This window comes from Polyodon spathula, chromosome 8 (assembly GCF_017654505.1).
Source record: "Polyodon spathula isolate WHYD16114869_AA chromosome 8, ASM1765450v1, whole genome shotgun sequence".
Classification (NCBI taxonomy): Eukaryota; Metazoa; Chordata; class Actinopteri; order Acipenseriformes; family Polyodontidae; genus Polyodon; species Polyodon spathula.
Window position 1 is genome coordinate 44,677,931 of NC_054541.1, and position 24,937 is coordinate 44,702,867.

Genomic DNA, 24,937 nt, shown 5'->3' on the forward strand with positions numbered 1-24,937 from the left:
TTACAGCCAACTCACAGCTGGCTGTACATGGCCTTAAAACTGCACAGGTGAATACTTTTTGTTTCCTTAAAGTTCTCATGCAAGTGATCAATCTATTAAGCATGACAATATATATATATATATTATATATATAATATATATATTATATAACAATAAAAATACAGTGGAACATTCATTTACAAGTGTTCTCCCGTTGTGTGTGTGTGTGTGTGTGTGTGTGTGTGTATATTATATATATATATATATATATATATATAATATAGTCAATATTGTCTCTTCCTGAAGTCATTTCATTAAATCTTGCTTAAGTAGAATCTATTGATTTAATATGCTCTAAATATATAGTAGGTCTTGTATATACTATATTATATCTATATATATATACGTAAATCACAACGTGAGGCATTCGTTAAAATTACTTACTGAAGAAGGTAGATCTAATATGTCAAGAGGCTGGGTGGGGCTAAAACAGAGTAGGTCTTGTCATGTTTTAGAAAGAATACTAGAGCCTGAGAATCTTAACAAACTTTTATTAAGTTCCCCACTTGAATTTAATTAAATAAGCCTGTTAAATTAAGTAGGTGAGCGTTTCTTTAAAGTGACATTAACTAACCAGATGTTCTGTAGTGGCTTTGTGTTTATCCAATCTCTTGAAGAGCTTTTTTTATATAGGGTAAGAGCCTGAATACCATGGTATATATATCTATATATATATATATATATATACACACACACACACACACACACACACACACACACACACACACAACGGGAGAACACTTGTAAATGAATGTTCCACTGTATTTTTATTGTATTTAATTCTGAGAATAATTGGGTCAGTAATCTCTCATGGTGGAAAACACCAAAAGGGTACGGAGTTACAGAGTTAAAGGGACGTTTGGGACCTCTGGAGAAGTTACTTCATGGGCATTGCCATTGAAGTTGATTGGTGTGAAGACTGAAAGGGGGATTCCTGCAGTTTTGTACCCTGCCCTTCAAGTGGTGTTATCATCACTTTTCCTGTTCTGGCATTACCGAGCTGTGTCTTCATAAGCAATACAAAAGCCAGCAGAGGCGTTAACAAAGAACAATAGAGCTTGCGTCTGTGCAGTCACATTAACACATTGTAACGGGTTTGGTTTTTATTAATTATCTTTCAGGAACACCACATTCAATTTTTGTTGAATGTTTTTATTTTGTCTTTAGTTTTGCTTTTTTTTTTTTATTTTGCAGCAAAACTTCTGTTTATCAAAGGAAGTGTCTTTTATGGTGTAAAAACAAACCAAAAAACTTTTCTGCTTAAAAGGAAATGTAACCACCACACAATTCTGATGAGAAATACAAGTCACACCTTAACAAAGCCTGCTATGGTGTTTCCTTCTGCCCTTGATGACCTGCACGGGACGGGACGGGACGGGGGGGGGCGGGGGTTGTTAATGGTCAAAAAAGTACAGTAATTAAAAAAATAAATTTAAAAAAGCAACACACACAACATGGCTTGTTTTTAAATACAGCAGCCATGATTGTTGTTATAAGCCATGAAGTTGTGATAGGCAAGTGCGAGTTGTAATGATCTGACATCTCAGCCCATTGAATTGAGTGGAAAGGCAAGGGCTGGACATGGCAAGTATGTATCTTATGTGGATGTCAGTTTTACCAACTCGTCAGAAGATCTATTACATTCTCCCCCCCACTTAATCAAAACTCATCCTGAAGTGCAAACACATGTGCACGTCCAGCGCTGACCCCAAAGATTCAGAGTTACTTTGAATAGTCATGTGTCGTGCAAACCAGCTGTAGCTTGTAATAATGCAAAGATCACAGATATGTAATTACCCTTTTCAACCAGAGGGGTCAGGATTCTGCCTACAGGGTGCCACTGTACTGAGCTAGCATCTAGGTATGTTACTTTGAATGGAAATGCTAGTGCTGGCCACAAGTCATACAGTTTGAAGATTAATTTTCTCCTACGTAAAACATGTTTCATATACCATAAAACATTTGAGGTAGTTGTAAAACCTGCATGCGAAATGTGTTGGTAACAACTGGTCTCACCTCTGACCTAATATGGCTGCCATATGTGTTAGCCAGTAAAAAAAATAACCCTTTCACTAACATATTGTTTTACACTGTTTTACTTGCAAACTATTCCATCATTTTACCCCTTACATTGTGAAGCATGTGATTTGTTTGTAATCAGGAAGTAATCAAAGAGAGACGCAATTCGTTTTCTATGGGCTCAGATAATTCCGGTTAGATTCAGATAATTCATTATTAATATTCAATACAGAAGCAACAGAGCTGAGAAGCACTCAGACTGGTATGTTTGTAAACATGATAAGAGGAAGCAAAGATACAGATAAAATGACATTTGAAGCTGCATATTTACCTTTTTTAATTTATGTTTATTATGCATGCTGCAGTGTTTATTATTTTATTAATTATAAGGTTTTACTGCAAGTTAGATTCCTATTAGTTTTTATCTTTTAGTTTATTTTTTTAGATGTGAGGATGTTTGCAAAATTTGACAGATAAAAAGTGAAATGAAATGAAAGTGAAACTCGGATTTTGTCTTTTGATGTGAAATTGTATCGGTCAGAAGTCTCAGCAAAGACTTCTTAGAAAACCTCACGTAATCACAGAATCTGTTGCTATATAATTCCATGAAGACTCTTACTTCAGAGTGCAATATTATCGGGAGAGCGCTTATCAGCCAGTGATTATATTGAAGCTGTTAATATGGCTTATCCTATCAGCTGACGTTCAGTATGGTATAGCACAAGTTAACAAGTATCTTAAATCAAGTAGGATTTTGTTTTGCCTTCAGCTGATAAGGCCTTAGCTCAACCATATCCACCAAATGTTGACATATCTTTGAATTGAAAGGGCATCACCAATTGCTGGGAACATTTGCTTTTTTTTAAACTAAGCCAGGCAGAAGATACTATGTAAATGTATACAGGTTTACAAAAATATGCCTATATGTGTTGTAACTGGAAGGGTCGGATTACAACAATTCAGTTATCAATTCCAAATAATGTTTACTTGTGATGTTCTCCCTAGTTAGTATTTTTTTCTTATACACTTTTTTCACATCTTTCTAAATTACATGGGGCATATTTTAATCCCCCTATAATCTCTTGATGGACATATTTAGAACAAGTTATACAGGAAGAGGAAACATTGGTAGTAGTGGTTCTTATTAAATTAAAAAATATGATTATTCATGTAAGTAGCTTAACATTTAATTTAATTTCTTGTTGTATTGTCTGTCTACCTATTCCAAGTGGTTTTTATTGTAGTTATTCAAATACTGTTTTTTTATATAATAATGTGGTTATTTCATCTTTATTCAGGCTTAGATGGTGCCGGTGACACTTTGGTTGATGTAATCAAATTTCATATGTCTATGGCAGGCAACTACAATGGAAAATCAAACCCTGAACTATTGAACAATATTGGCTTCATATTCAGTTCACATAATGAATGAACCGTCATGGTGAACCATCATGGGAGCAAGAATAATTAACACTTTTGTATCTGTAGGAAATATCTGTGACTTGAAGTAGGCTTTACAATAAATGCAAAGGTGTTGGAAAGAGGTCCTAAAGGTGTGAACTTCTGTTATGTATAATGTGAAAAAATGTTTAAACAGAAGACGATGTTTTCCATTGTGCTGTAATAATATAGAAGACTTACTTAATTTAGTGATGTCCAAACAATGATGCTAAGATCACACTTTCAGCAATTACACCGGTATCTTGCTTTTCTTTTATTGCTAAATTACATTTATTTTCATGTTGCATGTACCTTAAACTGGTATATCAATGAATAATAATTCTTAATTGGGATCTCAAAAATCCAGTCAATTGTAAGGTACAGATATTACAATTTGAAATGTCCAATTATGTAGGCTCAGCTCACCGCTACCACCCCTGCGCTGACTCGGGAGTGGCAAAGATGAACGCACATTGTCCCTTGAAGCGGTTGCCATCAGCCGCATGCTACTTTACACACTGCGAATTCACTATGCTACAGCGTCAGAGGACAACGCAGCTCCCTAGGCAGCTAACAGGCAAGCCCGCAGGTGCCCGGCCAGTCTACAGGGGTCGCTGGTGTGAGGTGAGCCGAGGACACCCTGGCCGACCTAGTCCCTATGTAATGCCTAGTTGAATTATTAATAGTTTTACACACCTGCATATAAATACTCCACATCGCTTTCAAACGAGATTGCCATCCTGGGAGTTTGTGTCTGTTTGTCTGTACTTTGTTTGTGGTTTTGTTCGTGCAGGAGTGGGAACACAATTGTAATGTTTGGAACGGAGAGTAACAGGAAAGTAAAATGAGCCTGTATGGGCTTTCCTGATGAAGTATTTGACTGACATACAATATTCCAGTTTAAACACCCAGCTCTGGTATCCTGCGTTTTCAACATCGCCACTGGAAGCCCAGCACACCATCACTACATTGTTGTCAAAAGTGGAGGCGAGGCAGGTACCCTGGCACGCAATTGGAAGCTGGCAGGGGAGAGTGTAGAAATGCAAAACTAGACTCACCCAAATAATTGGCTTAGGCAAAACTAGATTGGCCCAGCATCGACAAAACTGGAGCATGGGCCAGCCACATTCGCCAGGGATCGATTTTGAAGCATTGGACGAAACTAGACTTGCCTGGGCTATTCTTGAAATTCAGTGAAAACTGCTGAAAAAACAGATTTCGCCCAGTCATCTTTTTCAAGTTCTGGGCCAATCTAGATACGTCCAATTGTATCTAACAGAAAAATTCAGTCAACTTCTTACAAATAAATAATTTAAAATGATAAAGTATGATTGTTCCCAAAATTACTTTTCCTAGATAAAATCTTAATTGAATTGTCTTTAAGCAAGAGTGGGGGAAAAAAACATATTCTAAAGGTTTGGAGTGTTTTGTCATCCATATTAAGCGATCTTTAACTATTTCAGTTGATACACAATGAACAGAACGTGGTTCTGTTTTGCTACATATGTAAACATCTGAAAGTCAATATGTCCATTGCTGTAGGAACTACCAAACATGTAACTGTCACTCATGATATTTATGAATATGTCCTTCAGGACTATAAAATCAAGCAGGTAATAATGATAAATTCCAGTATAAACTTAATACAATAAAGTATAAACTGCAGTATTTTGTTCACCTATTCATGTGGTTTAATAAATATGTAAATAATAATGATAATAATAAAAAACTGGCAGAATTGTTTGTGGTTGTTTGGACTGGAAACCTACAGATAATTGTTTTTGTCCACATGTTAGGGGACAAAAACTAAACCTTAGGCAAGCACAAGTCCAGGTGAGGTAGATCATGCTGTTGTCAGTTTCCACAGCAATGCACAAGATGCTCCGATATCCTACCTTTATCAAGAAACAGAGGAAGTATTACAACTCTGCTGTACTAAATCATGTGTATGATATATTTTATTGATTACTTCAACGAACTGAGTTGAATAAAGTTAACTTGATTTTGGAATCAAAACAAGCTTTAAACAAGCTAACAATCTGTTTTATTTCTCCTTTCCTTTTCATTGTTGCATCTTCCGGTTTCAGCTGTTGGTTCCTCATGTAGTCACTTTTTCAGGATCTAAGGTTATGGGTTTCATTTTGCTGGTATGCAGCAGGAATTCTTGGATCAGGGTAATTTCACAATGTTCAACAATTCTCAGGCCTTTAAGCTTCCCCTACCTTTGTGCCACTCAGAGTTTTAGATAGCAAACGACACATGGTATCATTAACAATGCCTTAAGCTTTTTCACTGCTAGTGTTCAGATACAAATTACTTCAAAGTTGTTGAGATATGTAAATACATTTTTGACATTTAAGTTTCCCAAAAGGATCATAATATTTTAACCTTTGAGTGAGTTAGGTTGTCCAACAAATTCATACAGGATGTTGTAAGAATACAAGAGGAATTTGAATTGCAATCGCTGTGTTAACCACAGATAGATATATTTAGAAACTATATCTCAGGGGACACTTTTTGCCAAGACTGAGCTGAAATCTTAACAATTTTTTAAGTAAGTTTTCAAAAACGTATGCATGAGAGAGAGAGAGAGAGAGAGAGAGAGAGCTTTCTATGATAACTACAGAACATGTGTAGCATTGTGTTTTTACAATAAACAGAATACTCCTTAAAAATACATGGACTGTTTGCTTGTTTTAATGAAGTACATGGCAGTAAGCAACCCTCACAGGTTATTCATCCAGCTTTAATAACTACAGGACTCTATAATTTTTATGAAGTTTTTATTTATTTTTGTATTTTTTGTTAGTATATTTTTGAAGGTAAGGCTAAGAAAATGTTAAGTATATGTGAAAAATCAGTGGGATTTGCAAGTTTTGCAAGATGTTTTGTGTCAGTTTACACTTTCAGTGGCGGTATGACAATAAAGATGTCAGCAGCCTGGCTGAAAGGAAAATTCACTTTGAATTGGATTTGAAATCACTCGGTATGAATGTTCATTCCCATTGATTGCTACTCGGTTATATTGGGAAGGTAAATGTAGTGTTTTGGCTTCATTTTGTACTTGCTGACAAAAATCATGTTAAAGGGAATTACAATGTGAGTATCTGCACAGTCCTAGTTATATGTCATAATTATTTTTTATCATGAAATGAAAACTCCAAAATACAGTACCTCCAAAAAAAAAAGCATTCAGTAAGCTTACACTGTTTGAATTCTGACAGAGAAAGAGCTATAAATGGATCACTATATTTGTTGTGAAAATTTAAACTATTTATTGTGTTCACTGTGACAGACAGAGACAGATTGATATAAGGGTCAACATTGTTCAACTAATTCCCAGCTAGCGAAACATGTGAACGGCTCTTTTGGTAATCGCTTTTGTGGTATATGCATTAGTTTCAGGTGGTGCTATCTGTGTTGTACAATTGTGGAATGTGTCCTTGCTTTTTGGCCTTGCCAAAAAAAACAGACTGTACTTAAAAGACATACAGGAACAAGGAAAAATAACTTTTGTTGTTTCCAGCTATTTAAATCTGAACATTTACAATTACAGTGACAAACATTTAATTTCCATGAAAAATTATTATTCACACTCCCTAAATCACGTACAACATATACACAGTGTACTATTCCCTATGAGCGCTCTTATTAATGTTATAAAGGCCTTTTTCAACAGTCCATGTATCAAGTCCTTAAAATGTGTTTTTGGTTTGTTTTGTTGGAGTACTCAGAATTGTTAATTTCCATGACATGGCTAACCAGTTAGTTTCAGTTTCAGTTTCAAAGTAGATATGAAGTAGGTTCTGTCTGATTTTTGTATACAAACTGTGTGTTGCTCACTGTCATTACAACCAGTATTACTCACACAGTCCCGTTCAAAATTGAGCCTCCAGAGACTTGCTTTATTGTTGTCAGTCACATCTTCACTGATTATGATAAACTATTCAAACAAAAATTCTCCAATGTAATACACTTTCAAACCCACCAAATGCAGATTTCCATCTTTCTCACTGTCCTTCCATCTTTATCTGGTACAAACCCAACCCAATAACTGTGTGTGTGTGCAGATGTGTGTACTACATTCATTAGAAGACCACTAGAGATACCAGGATGATCATATGTGAGACGTACTATCGGCTTCATTTCCTGTGCTGTGCGCCTTGGCTCTTGGATTGTTGTTTCTAAACAAGGGGGCCCTCCCCTCATCAAGCTGTGTGTCCTTTACAGAATAATTTCCCTTAGCAGGTTTCAGCACAGTTTCCTCCTTTGGGTCAATCATTGGATGCTCTGGTGCCTCATGTATATCTTCTTCGCACTGAATAGTATTCTCCTCAGCTGGTGGCTGAGGGTGATGGGGTTTCTCTGTCCCAACAAGATCCAAGACCATTGGATGACCTTCTTTCTCTGACTCTGAGTCAGTTGCATTTTCAGATACCGCTTGCTGTTGCACTGGGTTTTGAATGCTTTGGTGCTGTACTGCTTATCTCCTCGTCACATGTCTTGACACCTGATTTTCATTCTCAGTGAGAGGTGGAAACTTCACAAGCTGTCATATCAGCAGAATATGGTTTCTGCGCAACACCTTTATTTCTCTTCCAGATTCTTTCTTCAGTCTATACACAGGTATATTTGGTAGCTTCTCAGTCACAACAAATGTTTTTGTCCTCCACTTGTCTCCCAGTTTGTTCTTCCCCTTCACTCCCAAGTTCCTTATGAACACTCGATCACAAGGAAATAACTGCTGATCTCGCACCATGAGATCATATCTGGACTTGTTTTGTTGTGCCGTCTTGTTGGCAGATTCTACAGCAAGGTCATAAGGATTTTCTATCTGTTGTTTTAACTGTTTGACATACTGCAGATATGTCTCAGCACTAGCTCCATCGGGAGTGACTCCAAAGCATATATGTACCGGCAATCTAGCTTCTCTCTAGAACATTAGGTAGTAGGGTGAGAATCCAGTGACACTAGAGCATGCACTAGATGAGCGACATGCTGACTCCAATGAACTTTCTTTGTCTTTTCCAGAGTGCCTAGCATATTTAGCAAAGTCCAATTAAATCGTTCAGGCTGGCAAGCGCCTTCAGTATGGTAAGGAGATGTTCTGGATTTCTTTACCCCTACTAACTGTAACAATTCATGTATCAACCGGCTTTCAAAATCCCACCCTTGGTCTGAATGGATTCTGGTTGGCCATCCATAATGTACAAAGTACTTCTCCTATAAGACTTTTGCCACAGTGCAAGCCCTTTGGTCTTTTGTGGGGAACGCCTGTGCGTAACGGATGAAGTGGTCTGGGAATCTTGCTAGGGGAACCGATGGAAGGACAAACCAAACCCAATGTGTCCAAAGTCTTCCTGATTCCTACTACATCTTCTGGGAATTCCAAACACACATTTATATACCCCAGATATGGATGTTGTTCTTCTTCCAACCCCCAAACAGAAAGGCCATCAAGGTGCTCCAAGGGCCATTGCTTCAAATGGCTTCTGTAATACTGCTCAAAAATAATTGTCACCTGCATTCCAGTGTCTAGAATAGCTGGGCAGGGTTTACCCTCTAATAGAACAGTGATTTCAGCTTTCGGTCCAGCCAGGCCAGCTGGAATGGATTCAGCAGGAGCACTTCTAGTCTCAGCGGTCTTCATGCATACATTTGTTGTAGGTATGGAGCGATTTTCACAATGTTGAGGCCCAAGACATTCCTTCACCGCGACCCTCCGAAGTTTCCTGACGGCTACACACTAGCAAGGAAAAAAATAACTTCTGTTGTTACCAATTATTTAAAGATAAGCATTTGCAATTATAGTGACAAACATTTAATTTCCATGAAAAATGGCTATTCACACTCCCTCAATCACATACAACATCTACACAGGGTACCATTCCCTATGAGCGCTCTACTAATGTTATAAAGGACTTTTTAAACAGTCCATGTATCAAGTTCTTAAAGCAAGTTTTTTTTTTGTTTTATTGGAGTACTGTCTGAGGTTGCTCGGGGGGAGAGAGGTCTCCAGCCCTGCGGAGCTCAGGTGTGTTGCAGTGAGCTTTTATACTGATCTCTACAAAGCTGAGGGCTGCGACCCGGGAGTAATGGAGCGGCTTCTCCAGGGTCTCCCCAGCCTGGACAAGGGGAAGAGCAGCAGATTGGACACTGGCACTCCCAGAACTCACTGCGGTCATGGCGCAGCTCTCCAAAGGGAAGACTCTCGGACTGGATGGACTGCCTGCAGAATTCTACAAAAAGTTCTGGAGCTGTGTTGGTGAGGCGGTATCAGGTCCTGCAGGAATGTGTTTGGGATGGGGAGCTGCCGCTGAGCTGGCGCAGGGCAGTGATAACACTGCTACCCAAGAAAGGAGACCTTTGTAACACCAAGAACTGGTGCCCTGTCTCCTTGCTGTGTTCCGATTACAAATTGCTTTCCAAGGCTCTTGCTAATCGCCTAAAGACCAACATTGGATCAGTGGTGCACACAGACCAGTCATACTGTGTGCCCGAGAGATCGACCTTTTATCATTTGTTTTTATTAAGAGATCTTTTTAATGTATCCAAAGTGTATAATGTTGATTTTGGTTTAATTTCGCTTGATCAGAAAAAGCTTTTGATAGAGTTGACCAAGAGTATCTGTTTCATGTTTTAAAAGGTTTTGGTTCTGGCCCTGTTTTTACTTCTTTTATAAGACTCCTTTAACACAATCCTTTATTTTTAGTGTTGTGAAGACTAATAACGATCTGACTGTTCCCTTCCCTGTGGAGAGGAGGATACAGCAGGGCTGCTCCCTCTCAGGGATGATCTATGCCCTCTATATAGAGCCCCTGCTACACCAGCTGAGGGAGAAACTGCCTGGACTGGCAGTACCAGCTGCACCCAATGCAACCCCTCTCAAGCTCTCTGCGTGTTTGTCACAACTGACCAAAACGTCGTTGTGCTGGAGTCATGCATTATAATGTATGAAAAGGCAACCTCAGCACGAGTAAACTGGGCAAAAAGTGAAGCTTTTCTTGTTGGCAGCTGGGAGGGTACCCCCTCCCCACTCCATTACTGCCATCAGTTTTAAGCTGGAACAAAACTGGGGTCAAACCTTTGGGTAATGAGCAGTTTGGGAGTGAGCAGTTCATGCAGCAGAACTGGGAGGAGCTGCTGGACAGGGTGAAGAGGAGGCTGCAGAGCTGGCAGTGGCTCCTCTCTCGGCTCTCCTTCAGGGGTAGGGTCCTCATCATTAACAATCTTGTCACCTCCATGCTTTGGCATAAGCTGGTGTGCTTGGATCCTCCCCTGGTTTTGTTAAATGAGATACAGGAATGCTTGGTGCAGTTTTTTTTGGAGCAGGCATCACTGGCTGTGCCCGGCTGTTTTGTATCTCCCCTGTGAGGAGGGAGGGCAGGGTCTCATTGATATCCCTAGCAGGATGGCAGCATTTAGGCTGCAGGCTGCCCAGAGGCTGTTGTACACCCCATAGCTGAGCTGGAGAGACCTGGCATTTTGTTTATTGCAGAAGGAAGGGAGGCTGGGTTTTGACAGACATTTGTTTTTAATATCTCTTGATTGTTTTAGTGGTGCAGGATTGGAGGGTTTTTATAAGAATCTGTTAAATTCTTGGAGACTTTTAAAGATCACAAGGTCAGAAGAATCACAGAGCACACAGTGGGTTTTTGAAGAGCCCCTGTTTTTTAACCCAATTTTTAAATGTGACTTTTTTAGCTGTTTTTTTTTTTTTTTATCCACTTTGTTTTTTAAAGCCGGTTTTACTAAACTGGGGCATTTAATTGATTTGAACCTTTTTAGTTGGAAAGCCAGCAGGGTTTTAACCCCTGCACTGAATATTAGATCAGAGCGTTTCCTGGAGAAGGTGCCGAGTGATTTCCAGGCATCGTTCTGTCCGGCACTCTCCCAGTTTCTGAGCAGGTTTCTGGATGAGCATGTGGCCCCAGAGCAGGAACCCCTGTTCCCCGCAGTGCTGGTTTCTCCTTCAGTGACAGTGGAGGAGGAGGAGGAGGAAGAGCCAGCTGGAAAGCTGCTGTCGTGTAGGAAGGTCACTGAGGTGGCTTTCCACACAATTGAGAAAAAGACTGTGAAAACCAGATCTGTGAAAAACAGACATTTTAATAAGTTGAAAGACACGGTGGACACTAAGTGGTGTCCCTGTTGATGAAGTTCCTGTCTGTGGGGGGTGCTGTATAAGCTTCCCTTGCCCAAGAGCTCCAGAGACCTGCAGTGGAGAGTGCTGCATGGCATTCTTGCCACAAATCGATATCTGAGCCGAGTGGAGCCGGGGGTTAGTGTCCAGTGCCCCTTCTGTCCTGCAGAGGAGTCCGTTTTCCACCTGTTTGTGGATTGCCCTCAGCTGCAGCCCTTCTTTTTGTTTTTAGAGAACCTGCTGGCTTCCTTGGGGGTTATCATTTTTATTAAAAAGTTTTTTTTATTTTTGGGGGGGTGCTGTGGGTGAGGAGGGGCAGCTTGTTCTGCTTATGTGAGAAACACTCTCTGAAAGACTGAGATCCCACTGAACTGGAACTTTTAAAACTGGAATGAGAGATGTTGGATCTGTTATGTTATTTTGCACCAGTGTATTTTGTTTGTTTTGTTTTTTTTAAAGAGCGGCTTTATTTAGTTTTTATATTGTATTCTATTTTATAGACTAAAGGGATTTTAAAAGTCTCTCTGTGTGTTTGTGTTGTGTATAATATATATATATATATATATATATATATAATATCACACATATATATATATTATATATATGATATATATATAAATCTGTGTGCAATAAAAGTGGTTCACATGATTTCAAATTAAATACACCTGTCTCTGTAAGGTCCTACAGTTGGGTAGTGCATTCAAAGCACAAGATACTACCATGAAGGCCAAGGAGATTTCAAAACAACTCCGGGATAAAGTTTGTGGAAAGGCACAGATCAGGGGAGGGCCATAAAAAGATTTCAAAGGCATGAATATCCCTTGGAGCACAGTCAAGTCGATCATTAAGAAGTGGAAGGTATACAGCCCCACCCAGAATCTGCTTAGAGCAGGCCGTCCTCCCAAACTGAGCAACCGGGTAAGAAGGGCATTGGTCAGAGAAGCCACCAAGAGGCCAATGACAGCTCTGAAAGATCTACAGCATTCCATGGCTGAGATGGGAGAAACTGTTCTTGTGTCAACAATAGCTCAGGTACTCCACAAATCTGGCCTGTATGGAAGAGTGACAAGAAGGAAGCCATTTCTGAAAAAAGCCCATGTAAAATTCTGCTTGGAATTTGCAAAAAGACATGTGGGAGACTCTGAAACAATGTGGCAAAAAATTCTGTGTCCGATGAAACAAAAAATTTTTTTTTCGTTTCTTCACGAACATTGTTGGAATTTCAAGTATCACTTTTAGGTGTGTGTAGCAATCCTCCATGAATGTCCCACTACTCACTTAGATCACTCCTGAACTTGAATATTTGTTCAAGAGCAGATGGAGATATTGGAGTTAAGGAATGAAAAGACATTGAAGAAGACACCTGATAGATATATTTTGTCTATTGGAGTTTTATGGGATTTTTTTTGTTTTGTTTGTTTTTATTTAGATTGACAATAAAAAGTTTTTGTTGATTTATAAACTCTGATCTGATTTTTCACAGATAATTATAAATATATAAACCACCCGGCCTCAGAATTTAACCGTAATTATTCCACCACTTAACAGTTATAGTCTTCCCAAAATCTATTGACATTTTGCCCAAAAATGAAAACAACTTTTGAAATAAAAATGTTAAATAAACTTGCAAAAATAGATATTTCATTAATACCAAAAAGACCACTACTTAAACTATAATACCCGATGATCAAAATATATAGTTGACAAAGCTTTGATCAGTTCATGTTCACCTCTTCTTTAAATGAATACTTCATACAATCATTCAGTATATTTCATTTTGTTTACATGTAATCCTAGTATTCTCCAATGTTACTTTGTTTCTAATTTGATCATAATTTACCAGTCTAACTAATTCCCTTTTTCAGTCATGGGAACTTCTGAAAAGACTCCTAAAAGATGAATTTCTGGAGCTGGGTAGTTTTATGATCACTAGGGGTGTGTAACAAATCTCTGCCCTCCTGCAGCTGTGAGATTGTAAATGGAAAATACCTGTGCAAAACCAGTTCACTTTAGCAAGAGTTTTTATAAGTCTTTTGAGAAGCAGACCCAGTTGTCTGAATAGAATGATATGTACATACATAACAAACGAAATAATAAAAAATTGTAAATTATATCCTTAAATTATATTTGTTGAATGCATGTATAAGGTAACTATTGACTTTAATGTTTATATAATCAAATTGCTCCAATTGCATTTTGTTTTTATTGGGTAACCATCTGAATCATCTGTTTTGCTTGACTAAAGACTTTGTTTCAGTATGTCTTTTCATACCCCCTCCTAACCTCCCTCCAGTTCAGTTTTAGGTTTAAAAACATTTTTTTCTTCTTGTTCTTAATTATGTGGGGTGGGGGTTGTAAATAAAAGTTATCTATTATTTGACTTCACAAATGCTGGAACAAAAAGTATAAGGAATAAAGTATAGCTTTCTAAATGCCCTAACTGCAATTCTTGGGATGATGGATCATTCAATATTATTTTTGGAGTGCAATTGAGGAAGCTAGAATGAAAGTGATCTCTATTGGCAGCCAATGTTATTTTAAAAAACAAACTGCAGAAATGCTTCTTTTTGAATAAAATGTAATAAAACTAGTATTTCTTTCTGTTTTGGGATAATTAGTTTCCATGCATATTTGTTTTACAGAGTTACATGAACCAAACCTTTCCAATTGTTTTCAAAACTGTGCTAAATGCAATCACACCACATCATTGGTTATAGCCTTTGTGGTATAAGTCCTTATTTGTTATTTTGTTTTAACCAGTTGCTGTCAGGATATCAATGTGTTGAGTGGCTCTTAGTAAACAACCCTTTATACTAACCTTAAAAGTATTGATACAGTATCTCAAATGATTTTACAAACAGTACAATAACTATTTTATATTATAAACATTGTAAGTAATGTAAAAGGGTTTTGCTGCCCAGTAGATGGTAATTTGAAAAGGTAGTCATTGATTAATCTAAAGTTAGAACAAAGAACCAAAAATATTAATATTTTAACAATCCTTCATGTGTAATGTAATCTACAAGCAATATATGTGTTTTATTGATAGTCAGGTTTGTCGCACTGAAAAACCACATTTTCTCTAACAGGGTTTGACTTGCACTTGAAATATACCTGGGAACAGTGGAGCATTCTTTATTTTATTTGTAAATCAACAGCTCTATCCTTGTATAGCAAATCCAAGCATGATGGTTTTGGCTTCCCAAAAATGGTAAACTAAATGCATGGAACACTGAACAGCACTCTCTGGCAGGTCTGTATCTCCCTGAGCAGGAACTGAAGTGTTTGTGATCTTTTTTGTTGTATAATCTTTATAGATTTGTCTTTTCTACCCTATTTTTGACAGCAAGTTCCCAAACCTCTTGTTTATTATTAGTTCACAAAATTGTTGTCATACATATAACATTTAGAAAATGGGATTCAGATTGTTTAAAAGTACTATAAACTATTAATTTATATTTATTAAAATATTTCCAGCATTTTATAATTAGTAACATTAATTTCAAATGGCTTAAATTCAACATACAACATCTATGAGATACACGAGTTAGTACTTTGTCTATTACTCTAACACAAAAAACATATCTAGATGTAAAACAATAAGAGCTCCCATTCTCTCATAAATGATGTTAAATCAGATATTGGAACAAGAACTTTTAGATTATGTAAGACAAGTTTACACTTGTTTACAGTATGTTTACAATTGTCATACAATTGCAGGGTTAATGGTACTAAATGTATTCATTGTTACTCGTTTTTAAAATATTTTTGATGTTTGCTTTATTAAACTAATTAAAAAATGCTTATTATTACAAACTTAATGTAAAGGTTACAGTACATGTATGTTCATAGTTCTCCAACTAATAATAATAATAATAATAATAATATAATAATAATAATAATAATAATAATTTTATTATAAGTTAATATTATTTCTGTTTTGGTAAAACTACTTTTGGGACTTCAAATATATGAAGTACAGAACGTGAATATTGCTGCACTGATTTATCCAAACACTGCCTAGTGATAGTAAAATTGTAAATTAAAAAAGTATTTTGTATAACTGTACTTATACCATGATGATTTGTGGACATATTCTGTAGAGCTGCGGTTAAGTTTGAAGAATGTGACGAAAACGTGTACTGAACGCATTTCTATGAAACAGATTCACAGAAAGTACAATCTTGTTAATGTGGAATGTGATGTGCAATAAACAGGTGCTCACTCACAGTGTAACCACAAAGGGACCTCGCGCGCCTATACTGTTCAACTGTATTTTAACACACTTTCAATATTTAAACAGGTCATAAAACGTACACTTGGCAAGACTGAGGTTGGAGAGGATGCGAGCGTTCAAGAGAGGTTGTATATAAAATATAGTACGGTAAGTTACGTTGAAAGACGCAAACAAAACTGTGTTCTCCCTCCAGGCACATGGAAGCTTGAGGTAAACCATAAGCAGCAGGTTTTATTGAAAAGGTAGTTATATTGAAACAGCCAGTCAGCCAAACTATCATCACACATCATGGCTATATCCAGCGTTCAACTACCGGTGTACCCTGTAAATTATGTGACGTAATTATACAAATGCTATTTAAGTACAGTCGTGGAATGCTGCAGGTATTATTAAGCTTTAAAAAATTTCCATTAACGAAAATAATAATAATAATAATAATAATAATAATAATAATAATAATAATAATAATAATAATAATAATAATAATGTAACGATTATGTCAGCTTACATAACTTGTTTTGGGTGTTTCCACACACTCATTCTCTCTCACAGCACAAGTTTGGGGCTGTCCCCGTCCGCTCGTTTGAGAGCTCGAGGAAGTGGATTTGAAATCCGTGCCCACTTTTAAACAGTGCGGTGACGTAAGAAATCCGCGAAAAAAACAGCATGTAACTTTTGAAGTGCCTGCATACAAAGAACAGTTCAGAGCCGCCGCTGTACAGAGAAAGGGGTGTCGTTATATTACTTAGCTGTGCATGTTTCTTTTTTACAAGTGACTGGGTGTGACATGCCCTCGTGTTACAGAAACGCTGCCAGGTTAACAAACTATAGCCACTAAATTGAAACTGATAGTCAAACATCCATTTGTAAAACAAGGAGTTATCAAACGAAATGTTATTGTGTGTACAGAACCACTGTAGTCTTATTAATGATGCACCTTTTATTTGATTTGATTTCATCAGCAGCTGTTCAGCTATAGTGTTAAAACTCCACTTCGTGTCATTTAACCCCGATGGTCCATTTAAAAAAAAATGCGACGAACTTTTTTTTTCTTTGGTAACATATGGCACACTTTTATCTTTGAGCCTAGACTGTTAAACATCTGTTGTCTCAATTTCAAAACGTCATTAAATATGAAAAACACATCAATGCCTTCGGCACGTGTATGAATGGGCGAATGACTATAAATCATGGCATAGTTCAATTAAATAGTAGCATGTTTTTAACCAGGGACTACAGCGGGCATCATCCACACAATCATTTCAAATACATTCAAATATATTATCAGAATTATAATCTGCTAAACTAACAAGGGATTAACCAGGCATATTAATCCATTTTATCCATATAACATTTGATTAACAGTAAAGGTTTGACAGGTGAAAGAACACAAATCTGCACTGTTGTCAAGGTTTCTCATGGAAAGATAAACATTCAGTCAAATACTATAAATATACACACCATGCATAACGTATAACCACGTTGCGAAGTGGTCGGTCAGTCAAGGGGGTGTTTCTTTTTCGTAAAGAAAAAAAAAGAAACATTAAAGAAAAGAAAAATCCCATTTGTTTTTTTAACAACGCTTAGTTGCCTGAAATACATTCAGATGGGCGTGTGTTGATTAGTTGTAGGCTATATTATGCTGTAGCAGCATCCTCTTCGATTTAGAGTAGTGATTTCCTAGTTCATATAAACGATGCAGCAACTGTAAAAAGGAAACGAGCGGAGTTAGTTCTACACAACGGCTTCCATTCAATAAGTGCCGAAGTCTAGGAATAGACCGGTATTCGTGTTTATTCCGGCTTCTCGTTTGACGTTCGTGTTTTCTTGGGTCTGACAATGAACAGCAAAATAGACCTTTTGTTTTGGTTTACACGGATAGAAAATAGTATTACTCATTTCAGATCACATACATTATACCATATTTTCAAGTGTTAAATAAATGATTACAAAATATGTATGGACATACGTTTACCAAAACCATATTTTTAAATGACATTTTCTGAAGGGGTTTTAATGGTTTTAAGGGTTTTGTCTAGGCTACGTGTTATTAAAACAGAATACATATTGTGTGTTATACACATTAATGCCTGTGTTTTAATTCCCGTGTCTGTAAACTGCAAAATATAGGCCATATTGGTATTTAAGTTGCATGTGAGGTTAGAATTGTTTTTACAATAGGTAAAAAACTGATTTCAGACCGCAAATCTTTTTCTTTCTTTCTTTCTTTCTTTCAAACTGTTTTCTTTCTTTCTTTCTATTCCTAGCTGCAGTTGTACTTACCCCTTTTTTTAAGAAACAGGTGTTTGCAACTGTAATACCGGTACGTTTCTATTTAAAATGTTCGTCTACAGTTATAAACACTATCAGCATTCTATTGGTGAAATTAAGAGAGAAAGTGTCTAAATGTATCTCTTACAAAACAGGGAACAAAAGTTTCTTAATTCAGATGAACGTCGGATGAATGTTTATCAGGCTGCTGCAGATCATATATATTGATCTGCTAATTGATAAAAGGTCAGGGTGGGTACGTGCTTGCAGCAGCAGTGAGAAAACGAATGCTTGCAGGCAGGCTAGAAGTCTGCCCGGTAACAATCAGCGCGCGCAGCGGCGGCGCGCAGCAGAACTATTGGCTATGCATAATAGCGGATGAGAGAGGGGAGGAAGTACAATCTTGAAACCAAAACTGCCTTTTTTAAAGAGATAGTTCGCAGTTTTTGAAAGTGTTGAGGTGGTTCCACAAATCACTTAAGCAGAAGTGCACACACAAGCATATATGTAAAGTTTTAATCGATAGCCTATGTATTTGTTTAAAACTGAAATCATCAAAAAGTTGCTGTCCAGACGTATGTCACCTTTGCATACAACCCGCCATTTACAGATAAACAGTGTGAAGTAGTCGATAGCATTTTAAGGCATGTTATCTATGAGCAGTTTAACACAGCTCATCACATTGTTTTCTTATTAATGTTAAGGACGTTCGCACCCGTAATGAGAATGACCATGCTGCATCAATTCTGTGACAACCAGGATAACCAGGACTTTATACGAGCTCTTCGCTGAAAAGCTTGTCGTTGATGAGTCTGTTAAATATTAGGTGGGTGAAAGTCAAAGGGAAATGTGAAGGAGAGCAGCCTGTGTTAATAAGACAAATCAAAGTCACGTTTCCTTGAATTTCTCTAGTTTTATGCACCAAAAACAGTTGTGGCTGGTGATTTCTATATATAATAAACGTATAAGTGCTATTTTGGGAAGATATGATCTGATAACCTTAATTATTGAAATACAAGAAGCATCACCGATATACATAATTTAAACTGCCCTTGGTGCTTATTGTATTGTGGTGTCTCTTAAAATAACACATCGCCTACATTGGATTGCACCAGGCAGGTTGCAACATATGCATTATGTACTATGCATTATTGATGAGTTGGATTATAACATATGCAAAGCAGACAGTAAGGCTTATACAGCTAAACGTGAATGGCAGTTTCGGGAAAGTATGTTATACGTTATACAACATTTAGAGGCCAGTGTGTTTGTTGCACTGCAACTTGGTGGAAGTGCTATCTATAATGCAAGCTCTACACATGCAACCATGGGGCTGGATTTCCTAGAAAGCTATCTCACAGACCACAAGCTATGTATAAAAAATAGCTCTGTTTTTTTTTCTAAAGGAGGGAGGGGCGGAGTGAACAAAACGCTGCTGCAGTCACGCAGTCAGGAACATAACTTTATTCTCAAGATACGACCCCCGCCCCACCCCCCCCCACACACACACACACAAACACAAACACACTTACCTGATGAGGGCCTAATGTCACTGTCTTAAGAGCGAATCTCCCTGGAATCTGTTCAGTTATGGGTGGACATTAATCGGCACAACAAATTAAATTGCTTTTTATTTGGGGGGGGGGGGGGGATAATGTGGTTATTCACAAGGTGCTAATATGTACGCTATTTGTACACTTTATACACGTTAGGTTCCTTGTTGGCTTGAAGAAGAATAAAAGGTAGTTGAAGAAGAAGAAGAAGAAGAAGAAGAAGAAGAAGAAGAAGAAGAAGAAGAAGAAGAAGAAGAAGAAGAAGAAAACGTGACGTGTGTGTATGTTACGTCTGACCAGCTGCTCTACATAATATCTGTCCTAGTGAGCTTGCGTCACTCGCTTTGCCTTCAATAGGCTTCGAATCGAGAGAGAGAGAGAGAGAGAGAGAGAGAGAGAGAGAGAGAGAGAGAGAGAGAGAGAGAGCGAGAGAGCGAGCGAGCGAGAGAGGGGAAGAAGTTTTGAAGGGAGGCAGGAGTGTGCTGGTGTGCTGGAAAGCCCTGCAGTCCCGGTTATATGTAGCTTTAAAGTTTTCCTTTCCAGTACATTTTTTTGTTTATTTTAGATAATATATTATTATTATTATTATTTTTTAATATATAGATATTATAGTATAATTTTAAACAAAATAATGGAGCTGCTTTGTTGCGAAGTAGACACCGTCAGGAGAGCAGGTCCAGACCCAAACCTTCTGTATGATGACCGGGTTTTGCTAAATTTGTTAACCATAGAAGAACGATTTCTACCACAGTGTTCTTATTTCAAATGCGTCCAGAAGGACATTCAGCCTTTTATGAGGAGGATGGTTGCGACTTGGATGCTGGAGGTTTGTACAAGAGACCGGACTTAACTGCTGATCAAACACACCTCCTTCTCAAGCTTCTAAAACTACTTTCCTTTCTTCAGATCAGAACGAAAAGGGGTTTTGTTGTATGCGCTTCAGCATGAATGTACCGGGATTACACGCTGTTATTATTATTATTATTATTATTATTATTATTTATTAGAATAATAATTATCAATAATAATAATAAATTAATTAATATATAAAACATACCTTACCGCACAAGATTTCATGGGGTACCCCCCGGAAGCCTCTCTCTCTCTCTCTCTCTCTCTCTCTCTCTCTCTCTCTCTCTCTCTCTCTATCTATATATATATATATATATATATATATATATATATATATATATATATATATATATATATATATATATATATACACACACACACACACACACACACACACACACACAAAGAGGGAGGAAAGCTACTGGGAATTTTTTGCAAAGACGCGGAATCCGTACTGGGGAATGGAAGGGGTCTTTTGCGCTTTGGAAAAGGTGTCTCGAAGCTGATCAAGAATAATATATATTTTTTCTTCGAATAAATATTTCCATGCACACGTATGCAGCTCAATACGTGCACCCATCCTAGAATAACGCCATGTTGGTTTCATAGTGATCCGGACTGCTCATGTTTTATTCTGACGGACTTTTCCATAGCAAAACTTTGATAACAACTTTTAAAACACATATGGCTTGATAGGCAACCCTTTATAGCTACAGATCCTTAGAAAAGTTTGCCGGGAAAACGTGACAGGTATTTTATATAATTTTTATAAAGTATTTATTTCTGTAAAGGGATACGGGCCCCAGACCTGTTTAACTTTCTCGCTCCATTCCAAAATGTCACTTCGGAATTATGTTCGTTTTTTGACAATCGTTTGCAAAAATCCACCTGGAATTGATGAGAGAATAAAGTAGACCCTTTATTCTTTATTTCCGTGTTGAATTTGTTTATTTTTTCCGCTCCTATGATTTTTAATTATTTTTTTAAATAATAATTTTGTCTGAGCTGTGACGCAGTCGGCAGCAAACGCAGGGCACCAACTTTTAAATTACAACTTTGCCCTATTTAATTTGGTTGTTCAATCTTATCAATTGTCGGGAATGGTGTGGGAGACTCCTGGTCACATTAGGGCGTTGAAATCTGGGCTCTAGGTATTTTTTTTATATTTTTAAATATTTTTTGAAAATATGACGAAATCAAAAATGGGTTCCCGAAGTCTGTTGCTGAGTGTTTTTTTGGCTTGGATGGTTGTGACTTGAACTCATTTCTTAGTGAATGAACCAAAGCAATACGAGTATATTGACAGCGTGTGCCGGGGAACTCTTACAGTCCTTCAAAAATTATTTTTTATTTCAACATATCGATCATATGATGTTCGATTGGAGTCGCCTTCTTAACTTTCGGAGTTCGCAGTCTTCTTTTTTTCAGCTTTTTGTACAGCTTTATTTTGAGAGCTTTATTTTGGCAGGATTAAAACAGATTCATTTTATTTTGGAACAGGTTTTCTTTTTCATTTTTTGAGTAGAAAGTTTAATAATAAAAACGGAGTTTGATTTCCTGCGTTTAGTTTGAGCTCGCTTTTGTCTTTCTCGGCAGGTCTGTGAGGAGCAGAAGTGTGAAGAAGAAGTTTTTCCCTTGGCTATGAACTACCTGGACAGATTTTTAGCCGTGGTCCCCACCAGAAAATGTAATCTGCAGTTGCTGGGGGCAGTTTGCATGTTCCTGGCGTCCAAATTGAAAGAGACATGCCCCTTAACTGCAGAGAAACTCTGCATCTATACTGACAACTCCATCAAACCTCAAGAGCTGCTGGTAAGCAGCCCATGTTTATCTGTTGATTTGACTGTCTCACCATGCAGCTATGTTTAATACAGCTAAATTATTTCCACTGAATTTAATTTCATTGGTTTTAATCTATACCAATGCATAATGTGTGTGTCATTATATTTATGCATTGTACAATGATTGGGGGAAATGAGGCTATCAATAATAATAAAATATCAGATCATCTCTTTAGTCATTGAAATTATATATATATATATACACACACACACCTAATATTTTTTTAAATTAAATCCTTAGCGCTTATGTCATCGTATTTTGGCTTGCATGGTTATAGGTATTTAAAACAGATCATTTTGCATTAGTATTTTGGATATCATTACTGGATTTTTCACACTTCCGCTTATAGTAATGCAAAGGATCGATACAATTATGCAAAACTTTGCAGTTCAGTTAAAAACCCCGACAGGGGGATTACTTTTTTCAGCTAGTAATTGGCGCCATCTAGCGGCAGTTATTGTTAAATTCTCAGCAATGACAAGGTATTGAGCGGAAGCCAGCGCTAAACTGGACTCATGCCATGGGCTTGTTTTGGCAGCGATGATGACTTTGGGTTTTAGTTAAAAATATTAAAATAGAAAAAACTCACCCTTACCTGCTCTAACTCCATGTATCTGCATGAACCAAATGGAAACTGAGATTAGACTGAATTCAGTACTGTGCAGACAAGAACTGAAAAAACAAGATTTAACAGTTAGTCATTTATATACCAAGACATTGTTCTGTGGAAAATCCCTTTAGTTAGTCATGCAGGTTTCTCTGTACTGCGCTGTCTTATTTGATTTTACCAACAAATAAAACTGCCAGTTAAACACAAATTTGTACATGATCTTTTGATTATGGTAAAGAAAGACATACGTGTGGACCCCGCAATGCACATGTAAGGCATGTTGGGCGAGGGATTGTCCCCAGTCCATAGCGGTTTAGTCTTTTACTTTGGCTCATAATGTTTATAAATTACATATAACAACTGGAACAGGAAGCCGATGAGCTGCTAAAATTGTCATATTGTCTTATTTTTAGCAGTGAATTGTTGATGCTTTCTTGTAAATCTGCCACTGAAGGCATTTATGGCACTTTTAAGTGGGTGTGAAAACTGTCCTGGATCCTTGCTTGTTCAGGCAGGTCATTGCATGGGGCGTCTTGAATGAAAGCAACCGAGAGATCAGAATCTGCGTTTGCACTTCCTGGAAGACGAGCGAAACAAAGAGATGCAAAGCGAGGCATTAATGAACAGAACTGAGAAATAGGCTGAGGGTTTCTGTATGGCATAGAAATGAGAGTCTGCAGTAATATCTGAATACAAGGTATACATGGTTAACCTTAGCACAGTAAAACAACGCACAAAACAATATATGTGGATCCAGAAGTCAAATTAAATGATTTTGAAAAAAAGGTGTTGCATTATCTCTTGTGTAGATCAGCCTTATCCTTTTCCATCCAGCTTTGAAGGGACCGACATCAAGCTTAAAATTGACAATTTCAACCGAACTTGTTATTTAATTCATATCTAGTATCTGTTTTGATGGATTTAGAATGTTTTGTATGTGTGAAGTAATGTAACTAAACTTGACATAAAAAAAAAAAAAAACAATATAAAACTTTTATGCCTTTTATGACTTTTATCCATCAAACATACTTAAAAATACACAATTCATAGTGACTAATAGTTTCATAATATGGTGTAAATCTAGAATTCTGTTTATTAATGGCTTGTATAAAAGTTGGCCAAAGTTTAAAATGCATGATAAAGAACAGAGAAGTCTAGCTGAATTATTGGGTCACTGTTGGAACATAGGTGTATTTGTACTTGAGGGTATGCATATATTCATATAGACTTGCACATCAATTGGACGTCTGCCTAAATGACCTCTTTATCACAGCATCATTTTATTCATGAAGTTTTCAGTAGCATTGTTATAAAGTATAGGCAATATCTAAAACGAGTTGACCTTGGAGTATATCGTCAGCTGCGGTCAATGTAAAATAAAAACCTGTGCTTTTTTTCTGTGTTAATTTATGTACGTAACTTTCTTGTTTTTTAGGAGTGGGAACTGGTGGTCTTAGGAAAATTGAAGTGGAACCTCGCGGCGGTGACTCCACACGATTTCATTGAACACATTGTGAAAAAGCTGCCCCTACCCAGCGATAAGCTGTCTTTGATCCGCAAGCACGCGCAGACATTTATTGCCCTTTGTGCCACAGGTATGAGTAGCCTTGTGCCACTGCCAAGTTCTGTTAAAAGTTGTTTGTGAAACCCATGGGCGTGTTGCTAGGGGAAGCTTTTGCCATTTGTTTTCTTCTTTTTATTTTTATTTCTCCAGAAAAGAACTTGCTGGAGGCACCAAAGAACTCTGTGCTTTGTGAGTTCTTTTCAACAGAGCTCAGGAAGTTTAGCAGGCATTTGTTTATGATGTCGTTTGATGGCAGAGTGGCAGGATACATCTTTCATATAGTTCTCTTTTTGGGCATGTTGAAGAGTCAACAAACAGAGTGAATGTAAAAAAAAAAGCAAATGCAACGTACTGTATCTCACAGTGTGGG

General features: G+C 37.3%; 1 protein-coding gene across 4 annotated transcripts in view; it reads left to right on the forward strand.

Annotated features, from left to right (window-relative positions):
- LOC121320013 (G1/S-specific cyclin-D2-like) overlaps positions 1-24,937 on the forward strand; it is a 197,966-nt gene that overhangs the window by 160,223 nt on the left and 12,806 nt on the right. Inside the window, exons 1-3 of one of the 4 annotated variants that reach the window (XM_041258117.1) lie at positions 15,998-16,022; positions 22,148-22,363; positions 24,439-24,598. In XM_041258117.1, coding sequence (XP_041114051.1) covers positions 22,193-22,363; positions 24,439-24,598 — 331 coding nt within the window. In that variant the 5' untranslated portion in view covers positions 15,998-16,022; positions 22,148-22,192. Of the gene's footprint in view, positions 1-15,997; positions 16,023-20,138; positions 20,526-20,961; positions 21,302-22,147; positions 22,364-24,438; positions 24,599-24,937 lie in introns of those variants that run through there. The other 3 variants (XM_041258116.1, XM_041258118.1, XM_041258119.1) reach the window with 3 other exon arrangements.